Source organism: Lagenorhynchus albirostris, chromosome 16, assembly GCF_949774975.1.
Source record: "Lagenorhynchus albirostris chromosome 16, mLagAlb1.1, whole genome shotgun sequence".
Lineage (NCBI taxonomy): Eukaryota > Metazoa > Chordata > Mammalia > Artiodactyla > Delphinidae > Lagenorhynchus > Lagenorhynchus albirostris.
In genome coordinates this window covers 38,171,001-38,182,267 of record NC_083110.1, presented here as the reverse complement: position 1 = coordinate 38,182,267, position 11,267 = coordinate 38,171,001, and the positions used below count along the sequence as shown (strand labels likewise).

General features: G+C 52.1%; 1 protein-coding gene across 2 annotated transcripts in view; it reads left to right on the top strand.

Annotated features, from left to right (window-relative positions):
• Positions 1 to 995: 995 nt before the first annotated feature.
• The window catches only part of VSTM4 (V-set and transmembrane domain containing 4), an 86,396-nt gene continuing 76,124 nt past the window's right edge, over positions 996 to 11,267 (top strand). For both annotated transcript variants that reach the window (XR_009536105.1, XM_060126392.1), the window contains exons 1-2: positions 996 to 1,095; positions 8,864 to 9,262. Coding sequence is in view for 1 of the 2 variants with exons in the window: in XM_060126392.1 (XP_059982375.1) it covers positions 1,041 to 1,095; positions 8,864 to 9,262 (454 nt within the window). In the remaining variant the exon portion in view is untranslated. The remainder of the gene's footprint in view (positions 1,096 to 8,863; positions 9,263 to 11,267) is intronic.

Below are 11,267 nucleotides of genomic sequence, written 5' to 3'. Positions count from 1 at the left end.
CACTTTCTTTGCTGTAGAGATGCTGGGTTAGCACATCAGTCAGGCTCAAACTTAGAAGCATGGTGAAAAGACCATTGGCTCAGAGTAATCTGGGCTGAATGGCCTTGTCATCACATCCTGGCAAGGATCAGCCCTTTCATCTCTCTGCCTCTGCTTCCTTATCTGTAATAATAAGAGTAAAGATAGGTGACATTCACAGGCCAGGGGCCAGGTGCAGTGCTGTAACTGGAAATGTCTTACTTGATCTTCAACACCCAATGAGGGACATGCCAATTTTCCCATTGTACAGGTGGAGGAAACTGAGGCACATGGAGATTGAAAAGCTGTCCCAGGGTCTCACAGTGTCGGGATTTAGTGACATGGTGCAAAGTATCTAGCCCAGGTCTGTGGCTGAGGGCACCCTAAGCAGCCATTACTGTTTATAGTGTCCACACACTCTGAACTTATCTGTGTGGACCTTCTCAATTTTCCAAGCGTCTCCGTCCCTGATACCCTCCCACCCGCATCCAAATTCAGCTGCTCCTTGGCTCCCAAAGGTCTCTGTGGAGCGACTGCAAGAGGTTCCCTGGGCAGCAGGTTAGCCTTAGGTCAGGGAAGCCCCCGAATTTGGGAGTCGCCCCCCACCCTCTTCCCAACCTCCAAGACACCCTCCCCTTAGCAATAACTGGCCTGTAATGCAAAGTGACCTCCAATGTCATTGCATCTAGTATGTCCTGTGTCTGAGCCATCGCCTCTCAGAACCTCAGTTTTCACATCTGTGAAATGGGGGTGGTGAAATGAGCCGCCCACAGATCACAGAGAGGATCGCTGGCGGCGGCCCGCGCCTCCGCCGCTCGGGGCGCCCAGAAGCCCTGGCCCTGCGGGGGCAGGCGGCCCGAGGGGCGGGGGCGGGGGCGGGGGCCGGGGCCGAGCCGGGGGCGGGCGCGGGGCGGGCTGCGCGGCGGTGGGGTCGGTGTGTGGGGGGGCGGGTCGGGGTTGGTTGTGGTGGCGGGCGGGCGGCGGCGCTGCTCCCGCGTCACAGCGCCGGGCGCGGCGGGGAGATGCGGCTCCTGGCGCTGGCGGCGGCCGTGCTGCTGGCGCGGGCTCCGGCCCCGGGTAAGCGCGTTGGGACCGGGCGCCTCGGGGACCCCTCGGGTGGGGCGAGGGCGGCCGGCGCCGGGGAGCCCGGGGCTCGGGGCTTGGGCCTGGCCGGGAGGCCCTGCCGCCTCTGGGCTGTCCCCTCCCGGTCCCCGTCGGCGTCCGTGGGCCCGGGTCTGGTTGGCCAGGCGGCGGAGCACAGCGGCGCCTCCCAAGGGTCGGGGATGCTGCGCCCCTTCCTCGCTCCCCGCCCGGCCGGGACCCCAGCGCTCCGCGGAGACCCTCCGCAGCCCGGTTGCCTTCCAGGGGCCAGGCCTCCAAGTGGAAGATGCGAGCAGAACCGTGCGAGCCCTAGTTTTGGTTTGTTTTCTGTTTTCTTCCCAACAGGCAGCACCGACAGCTGTTGGCAGGTTAGTGTGGGCAGAAACTTCCCTTTAACTCTCTTCGGAGAGTTCCTCGGAGGACCCGGTCCGAAGGGGCCGGATCTGCGCCGCTGGCGGTTGGGGTCTAAGGACTTGTTCGCGGGCGTTTCATGATGACCAGGCCTGGGGAGATAGGGGATCCGCGGCTGCCTGGAGCCGCGGGCCCTTTACCCTTTTCCAAACCACCGTGCTTTAGGGCAGCCCCTACCCGCATTGCTAGCTTTCATTTGGGGTTTCTGCTCCCACTTCTAATTTGCCGAAGAATTTTCTCTCCTTATTTCTCAAGGCTGAAAGGGCTGTGCTGGCTAGAATAATAGTAATAATAAATACATCGATGGCACTCACATTTTCTGGGTGTCCATTGGGAGCTACAGTTATCTCATATAATCATGACAGTGCCCAAAAGTAATAATGACAAGAGTAAATATATATATCCAAGTGCTTTGCAAACATTAACTCAGTTAAGCTTGCCTCTGAGGGAGGTGCTATTATTATTACCCCCATTTTATAGATGAGGAAACTGAGGCCAGGTCCATGCGTTGACTCGCTTGACAAGGCTTATACGTGGTAGAACTGGGATTTGAACGCAGGAGGCCTGGCTAGGCTGTGTTGCTGGTGTTTTGTAAGTAAGGGGGCTGATGCGTAGAGTTAAGTAATTTTCCAAGGGTGGCCCAGCTACCAAATGGTGGAGCTGGCATTTGAGCCAGCATAGACCAGAGTTTTAGGGGGGAGGAACTTGGATCACAGTGGGAAGAAATTTACCCATTGTCCCCTGGCTACCAGTGCAGTGGAGTTTCCAGTGAACTTGAAATCGGCCCTGTGGAAAATGTTCCTTTCACAGTTGTCACTGTCTTGGCTGACAGTTACTGGAGGTTTGACTGAGATGGTTGGGCCAGGGCAGCTCTAGTGGCCAGCAGCCAGTGAGATACAGGGGACACAGGGATCTTTGTCGCCTGTGCTCCATGACCACCTTCTTAATTGCAGGTGCTGTCAGAGAGGGTGTCCCCAGAGAGGGGCTTTTTGGGGGTCAAAGACATTCTCATGTTTCCAGGAGACCTCAGGAGCCTAGAGAGCTGGAATTAGAGAACCGTTAGAGTCCACCCTGGCTGTGCCTAAGGCTGTGTAATGATGACAGCCCTTGCTAGTGCAGCAAGGCACTAGCTGTGTGCCTGTCTCTGTTCTAAATTTTTCACCCACAATCCCTCATCATATTCCCCTCAAGAGAGAGCCTGGCAGAACCACTTTATACATAAGTCTGGACTCTTAACTGGCACACTTTTCTGCCTCTCCATTGTGGGGAGAAGCGGGACCTCAGGGGTTACCCAGTCCCACCTATCATTTTACAGAAAAGCAAAGTGAGGGGCAAATATTTACTGAAAGCCGTGCTGTGGTCCAGATTGGTGAGTGACTGTTGTCTCTGATGCCAGATGGCCTAGGTGCTAATTCCAGCTCTGCCATGTTCTGTGTGAGCTTGAGTAAGTGGCTTAGCCTCTCTGGGCCTCAGCCCTCTTGTCTGTAAAAATGGGGATAAACATACTATGAGGATAAATCGAGAAAATACATCTACAGTAGAACAGTACTTGGTCTAGAGGTCACACCCAGCAAATGTTAGCGTTCATCTTTGGTCAAGGCCATGTGTTTGTCCTGGTTGAGAGCTATTTTAAGGTGACCGCCTTAATATGAACACATTACCTACTCTATAGACTGAGTCTCTGCTTGGTGCTCGGTAAATACCGGCTTCTAATGCCATGGGTTTTTAAGTAATACAATTGTATTTCTTTCAGAGATTTATTTGTCATGAATTCAGACTGTCCTTTTAATAAGAGTGAGATTTGCACTGCCAACTGGAACACACAATTTGCATTCAGGGAGCCAGGAGCTCCTGGCTCCCTGAAAGGATGGGGGCAGTCCGTTCAGGACAGAGAAGAAGTGTGGAGCACGGAGCCACTAGCACATCTCTAGCCAGGTCGGAACAGAGGGGCCCCAGCCTTGCTACCTCTGTGTCCCAGGTGAGGCAGGTGCCTTGCTTTTGTTAGAAGTTCTATACTCCCCTGCACCTGTAAGTTGCTATTTCTCACTTCATGATGAGTGTGAGAGGAAGAGAGAGAGGGACGGAGGGAGAGGGGGAGGTTGAGTACTACATGAGTTGGTTGTGTACTGTTGGGCCACACTGATGTCCTTTTAGGCTGTTTTGTGAGCTTTAGTCCTTTTCACAACATTATCCAAATGGGATCAAGAGGATTAGACCCCATAAATTTTATCCACAGGAACTTAATGTTCACTTATAGGCAGAACCAGCTACATAATTTGTGGGATCCAGTGCAAAATGGAAATGCGGGGCCCCTCATTTAAAAATTCTTAAGCTTTTAAGACAGCAACAGCAGAGATTAAATCAAGTGGGGACCCTCCAAGCATAGGGCCGTGTGTGACTGCAGATCATACCCACAAGAAGCCTATCCTGCTTACAGGTCACTGTGCGTGTCACTTTCTGTTATCCCCACCTGTTGCGCCCTCAGGGAGTGTAAATTTTATCGATATTTTCAAGGTGCTTTCTTGTTGGAGCCTTATACCCACCACGCAAGGCATCATCTTCCTATTTTTGAGATGAGGAAACTGAGGCTCTGAGGGCCTCACTCCTAATAGAACCAGGGTTCCAGCCCGGCTTTGCTGGATTCCAACCCCTGGCTCTCTGCCTATAGCCCCGCTACACCACTGGGAAGGCTCTGGGCCTTGAGCGTCCTAGCGCCCAGCCCACGGTGGGGCGGGCACACCCACCTACCAAGTCATGGAGCACGTGCTTGTTGAAGGAATATGGTTCTCTGCAGCAGGAATCCCAACCCTCTGTTTTGGGTCAGTCTCTTTCCTGCCCATGTTGTTATATTCCTCCTTTAAGAACTGGTCTTGGGGGCCCCTCCTGAGGTGCAACGGCCCCTCCTGAGGTCAGTCTGCAAACACAGGTGGCTGCCTGGGCGATGGTGTGGTGCACTTCACTGGAGGACACTGCACCATGTTCCTCCTGCCTCAGGGCCTTTGCACAGGTAGAATCGTCTTCTAGGAAGATCATTCTTCACTGCTGCCCTGAATTTATGTCATGAATTCTACCTCAGCCTTCAGTTCAGGGTCACCTCTCCAGGGTCTCTTTCCTCCCTGACACACAGAGATCAGAATCTCACCCTGATTTTTTTTTTTTAATAAATTTATTTATTTATTTTTTGCTTCTTTGGGTCTTTGTTGCTGCACACTGGCTTTCTCTAGTTGCGGCCAGCAGGGGCTACTCTTCATTGTGGTGTGCGGGCTTCTCATTGCGGTGGCTTCGCTTGTTGCAGAGCGTGGGCTCTAGGCACGTGGGCTTCAGTAGTTGTGGCACGCAGGCTCTAGAGCACAGGCTCAGTAGTTGTGGCACACAGGCTTAGTTGCTCCGCGGCATGTGGGATCTTCCCCGACCAGGGCTCTAACCCGTGTTCCCTGCATTGACAGGCGGATTCTTAACCACAGCGCCACCAGGGAAGTCTCTCACCCTGATTTTCATAAGCCCCACACCTTTTCTCTGTAGCATGTGTTGCTGTTTGTAGTCACATTCTCCTGTGTCTTTTTCCTGATGACCAGTGCCTAGCCCACTGGACTCTCAGCTCTGCGAGGTTAGGGATGTGTCTTCTTCTCCCAGTGTCTGGCACATGGCAGTTCTCAGCAACTATTTGTTGAGTGATTAAGTGAACAAAGCATAAGCTGGGGTGTAAGCTGGAGGAAGCAGAGCACTGAATGTGGAGGTGGCCAGGGGATGGGGGCAGGGGATCTACCTCCCACCTCCTTTCCCTGCAATGCAGGGTCAGAAAGCAAGAAATTAAATTCTCCAGCCTAGAATGACTTCGATGCTTCTCCCTCCTTGGCCGGGAGAGAGGAGACTCTGCCCTGCCCCTGGCTGCTCCCTTACCTTACCTGGTGTCAGAGGGTCTAGTGACACCCCACCTCCCCTGTCTTGTAGTTTGCTTGCCTTGCCCCTCTGCCCTGCAAGGTGTGGAGACCCAGAAGGGAAAGGCCTGAACCCCCATCCCCGGCCCCGGCCCCACACTCTAGTCAGCCTGCCTCCACTGCCTGCCTCTTGGCCCCTCTGCAGCCTAATGACTGCTATGGGGCAGAAGCTGTGTGATGCTCTCTCCTAGTATTTAAACATCCAGCTCAGCTAACATTGGCCAAGCACTGGGTCCTCTATCTGCAGTTTCTCCCCTCCCTCAAGCAATGCCACTTCTCACAGCTGCGTGCCTGAGAGCCGAGTTGTGTTCCCTGGGCTTAAGGTAGTCATTTCCAGTGTCAAGGGGAGGGCATTAGCTGGGGCACCAGCTTTCTGAGAAAGGTCGTTGCAGGCACAGGGATCCACACAACCTGAGAGCCTGTGTCTTCTAGCAAAGCTTAATGCGGCCGAGGAGCCTGTGAGCATCATCGTTTCAGTCCCAGCCCCATACGCTCTCATTGAAAGTGGGTGTAAATATTCGGGCTGGTGGTAGGACTAGGCCTGAAATGAACCTTCCTGAGAGCAAGGCTGCTATCACAAAGTGCCACAGACAGGGGGCTTCAACAACAGAATTTTGTTTCTCCCAGTTCTGGAGGCCAGAAGTCTGAGGTCAACGTGTCTGCAGGGTTGGTGTCTTCTGAGGTCTCTTTACTTGGCCTATAGATGGCTGTCTTCTCCCTATGTCTTCACATGGTCTTTCCTCTGTCTGTGTCTGCGTCCTAATCTCCCCTCATTACAAGGACACCAGGCATGTTGGATTGGGGTACACCCTATGGGCCTCATTTTAACTTAGTCATCTCTCTAAAGGCTTTCTCTCCAATACAGCCCCATTCAGAGGTCCTGGGGATTCGGGCTTCAGTATAGGAATTTGCAGGGGACGCCGTTCAGCCCGTAACAAGGGTCTTGCACTTCAGTGGGAGAAATGTGCCTGGGCCATTTGTAAGAGAGTATGGGGCTAACTGAAGGCAGAGAGGCACACCAGTAAAGAAAGAACGAGGGTTCTTCTGGGGAAGATAGTTCAGTCCGTCCCCTTTCCTGGGAGCTGCTGACTCGGCCTGAGCTGCAGAAGAGGAAGAGTTACTAGTTCGCCTGTAGGATGGAATCTGGCCTCTCATGGGGACTGGAGCACTTGGCACGTTCTCCTGGTTTCAGTCACTATAAATAATCCCTCCTTCATGCAGCATTGATAGGAGGAGACTAGGGTGTGGGGTCCTGGCTGTGCTCTCATCCCATCCATATTGTTTCAATTTCCTGCCTTCTCCTTGTCTCCAGTGGGGAGCCCTCGGGGGCGGGCAGAGCGGGACTTCAGTTCTGGAAGCCAGCTGCTCCATCTCTGCTGCTCTCGGCCTGCTGAACCCCCGGGCAGCTAGCGGAGTGGGGTCAGCCTGGTGTTTCCGGCTGTGTGGCCACTCACCAGGGAACTCCTGCTGTGGGACCCGTGTGAACTTCAGCCTGGATCCTGGCATTCGGGGAAAATGCTTTTGGACTAATTTAACATGGTGTGTGGGCAGGGTGGGGGCCGGGTGGGTGAGGTGCGGGGAGACGGTAAGGGCAGTTGCTCCTCTTTTTGTCCTGCGTGAGTGACTTGTGTGGACAGTGGGATTGTTACTCGGAAGCGTGTGCCTTCTTTGGTTACCTGTTGATCTGCATTCCCCGAGTATCTCCCTGGGCGGCTTTGTCCTTTGTCACTGTAGACCTAGAAGACCTTGTTCTTGTCCACAAAGAGCTGAGTCCAGCCAAGCATCAATCTTTTTCTTCTGAATTCACTTCCATCATTTTTTTTTTTTATGGTGACCAAAGACTATCACAGTGCAGTGAGTTGAATGATGACCCCCAAAGATGTCTGCGTCCTCATCCCTGGAACAATGAATGTCACCTTATATGGCAAAAGGTGCTTCATGGGTGTGATTAAGTTAAGGATCTTGGAGTATCCTGGTGGCCTGGCTTTTAAGAGATGAGAAAGAAAATGAAATGAAATTGACCCTCAGGTCATATCTCTCAAGGTGTTTAGTTTATTAAATCAATAACGGAAACCGTACGTAAGGATGAGCTTATTGCCTGGGTTTTTACAATGAAGGATGCTTTGTAGGTCACACTCCCCCCAGTAACCCCCACCCCAACACACACAGGGCCTCACCTTGTTGACTCACAGCCTCTTCGCAGTAGAAGGTCCAAACCTTTGCTCTCTTTTTCATCCTTCCTCCTTGCTTACCTGCAGCACTGACCAGAGTTCCAAGCTTTGGGTGACTCTGCCATCAGGGCCCAAGTCCCTTCATGTGACCAGAAGGCGGTGTTTGGGGGCCATTTGTAATTTGGGATGACCTTGGGGGCACCTGCTCGAGCACTGGAGTGGGCAGGGAATGGTGCTTCCTGGAGTCGTGTGCTGGGCAGTGCAGGGGTGACGATGTGGGACCTGGTGAGAGGACAGCCCAGCTTGGACAGAAGGAAGCTCTGGACCTCCTGTCCCTTTCTGGGCTCTGCCTGCCAGGCGGAGGTTCCCCCGACCGTGAGCTCCGGGGCTGCACCGCCGCACTGCACAATCCTTGCAGACGCCATGCAGCGCGTCTCCTGGGAGGAGGCCTCTGTGAGGGCGGCGAGGCTGGATGGTCTTGGGTGGCCAGTGGCACTCTCAGAAGTCAGCTTGGGGCAGAATGGCAGCTAGGAGGGGCAGCCCTAACTAAGAAGCCAAAGGACAGGAAGTAGCGGCCTGGGCCTGGAATCCTGGAGCATCTTTTGGGTTGCTGGGAGAGTCTGGCACCTGCTCCTGGGCTCATTCATTCTTTATTCTTGCACTTCAACTCCTTGACCATGGATCCTGGTCCTAAGAGACTCGGAGCAAGAAACTGAGACACCCCTGTCATTCCAGCTCCCTGGTACAGGTTTAACACCCGCCTGACCGGTACTGATAATCTGCCTTGGTTACAGCATTTTCCACTCAGGGAGGTGATGAAACTGATGGAAGCAGGCCTTGGGAGGCAGGTGGGGAGGGGAAATTGGATGTGAGCTGGAAATTTTTAAGAACTTCCCCAAATCCAAATCTTTATATGATATCTCCTGAATTTTAAATGTCAGCAGGTAATTAAAATAAAAAGAAATACATCTGGGCCAGGTGGTCCATGGCATCCCGCTTGGCTGGGATCATCTCATAGATGAGGACATGGGTGCCCACAGAGGCACACTCCACACCCCAAGGAGGGCTCTTTCGAGAAGGCAGAGAGAGCATAGAGGGGATGGGGATGGCCCACCTCTCTGGCCATGCAGACCAACCTGGCTCCTGGAGAGAAGACGCCATGTGTGTTCACCTGGGGAAAGGTGGTGGCCTTCCTCATTTTCTTCTTTCCTTTTTTCTCTGCAGAGGTCTGTGGGGCCCTCAATGTCACCGTGTCCCCGGGGCCTGTGGTTGACTACCTGGAGGGGGAAAATGCTACTCTTCTCTGCCACGTCTCCCAGAAGAGGCGGAAGGACAGCTTGCTGGCCGTGCGCTGGTTCTTCGCGCGCCCGGACTCCCAGGAGGCCCTGATGGTTAAGATGACCAAGCTCCGGGTGGTGCAGTACTATGGGAATTTCAGCCGCAGCGCCTACCGTCAGAGGCTGCGCCTCCTTGAGGAGCGGCGCGGGGTGCTCTACACCCTCTCTGTCTTGACCCTCCGGCCAGCCGATCAAGGGCATTACGTCTGCAAAGTCCAGGAAATCAGCAAGCACAGGAATAAGTGGACAGCTTGGTCCAACGGCTCCTCGGCGACAGAAATGAGAGGTAAGGGTGCATCCACTCTCTGGGGAGAGTGGGAGGGTGACAGGTCAGTGGGCCTCCCTCCAGCTGGCCAGGCAGTGGCCTCCAGGACGGCTGTGCTGAGCTAGAACACATCTTTTTGGCCTCTAAGGGCCAAGCCATGTGAGGCAGGCCTGGGAATGAGGATAGATCTTTACATGGGTGCTGTGGCTGACTTGTATTATAGGCGTGGAAGGCTGAACAGAAAGGGGCAAGTGTCTGGCCCCATGCCACCCAACCCACCCCTGGCCAAAACCTGTTTTGCAGCTGAAAGATTGGTCTGGCTGTGTTCTTTGCCTCCAGCTCAGGTCTGCACAGCCTTGATCTCTTTACCTGGCAGGGTGCCGGGCACCTATGGGAGGAGGCCCGCATTGGGAGGTTCTGATGCCTGATGTGAGTTGCCAGGCTTCAGAGCAGGGCAGCCTCCGTGGCTCTGACCCATCGCCCAGAGGAACTGATCCAAGCCTCCGGCAACAGCTCACTGAGAAATTCATCCAAAAGTGGGCAAGGGACCAGAGGTGGCCCTCCCTTCCTGGAGACAGAGAGGAGGCGTGGGCCGCGTTCCGGAACGTCTTAGCTACCCAGTGCCATATTTGAGGGCTATCATTTTTTGCCACTGATGTTCTATTCAAGAAGACGCCTCTCACAATTTTAATAAGACCGGCTACTGTGTACTAAAATTACATCTTTGAGTGCTTGGAACCTGAATTTGGTCTGGTAGACGATCAAGAGAATCACAGAGTAAAGCTGATGATGCCAAGTGTGAAAAAGAATCTACTTTTGTTGTATACCTGTCATATGATATTAAAGGCATTAGTGATGTTGTCGAAGGGATCAAACTCAGTTGTGAATAGGCATTTTTAATATCCTATATGTTAAAGTAAATCATTTACATGGATAGTCCAACTTCATTTGTCCTTGGAGTTTGCTTATTTTAATGTTGTTAAGCACGGAATGATATATCATCTGAAATGTTGTGCGCTTTTTCTCCTTAAGCAAATTAATTCAGGAAAACAAATGACTATTAATATAAATATGTATTTTGGCACAGAAAATAGAAGAGTGCATCGGATGACCACAGGCTAAGGAGGGAATCCACTCTGGATATCACTTGGCTCTGAAACATAAGGTCTTATATCTGCCCTTTTAATTTTTATGTCTGGGTGTATTCCGGAACCGTGTAGTAAATCTCTCGGCAGTGACGACTGCTCTGCCAGTTAGAATAGATAAAAGGATTTCCTACATTCAAGTGAGTGCCGTCATCCAGTCCGTTATTTCATGTGCGTCTACTTTCAGTGAATGAAGCTGGGTTCCTTCTAGAACATTTATTTGGGTACGTGCTGCAAAAACCTGAGGTGGTTCTTAAGACTTCAGTGGAGCTAATCTCTTTTCCCCACTTCTCGTTACTTTGATTTGCTCTTATGAGTGGAAGAGGAAGGGGTGGAGTTACAAGGCGTGTCCAGGGAATTGTGTGTAAACTGCAGCCTGTCACATCCCTGCTGGTCCCCGACATGCTGGCTCCTGACGAAGTCCAGCTCGTTAGCCACGTGCTTGCAGAGTGCTTTACCAGCGTCATGCAAAATGAGAAACTGGAACAGAAATTTAAGAACAGACCAAATAACAATTTGCCCCCATAATTGCAGTGTTACTTGCTTTATTTTACTCTGTGTGTTTTTGAGTTTCCCCCAAATCAGAGTAAGTCCTTGAGCATGTGTGTGTGTGGTGAAAAAAAAAAAAAGTAGCAATTATTGGGGAAAAAAACTATGTTAATAAATAAATTTGTCATGACTTTTTTCCTGAAGACACCTCTGAAAGTATGGGGCTAAAAAAATATTGGCTATATTAATTTGGGACAAAGCATAAGTTGCCATTTTATGTTTTAACTGTGCAAATTATTAAAATATGATGGAGAATTGGGGATTTTGAAGAATGGGGAAGTAGTAAATTGGGGTTTGTCTGGAAACCGCATATGTATGAGATCGTGGGTGGG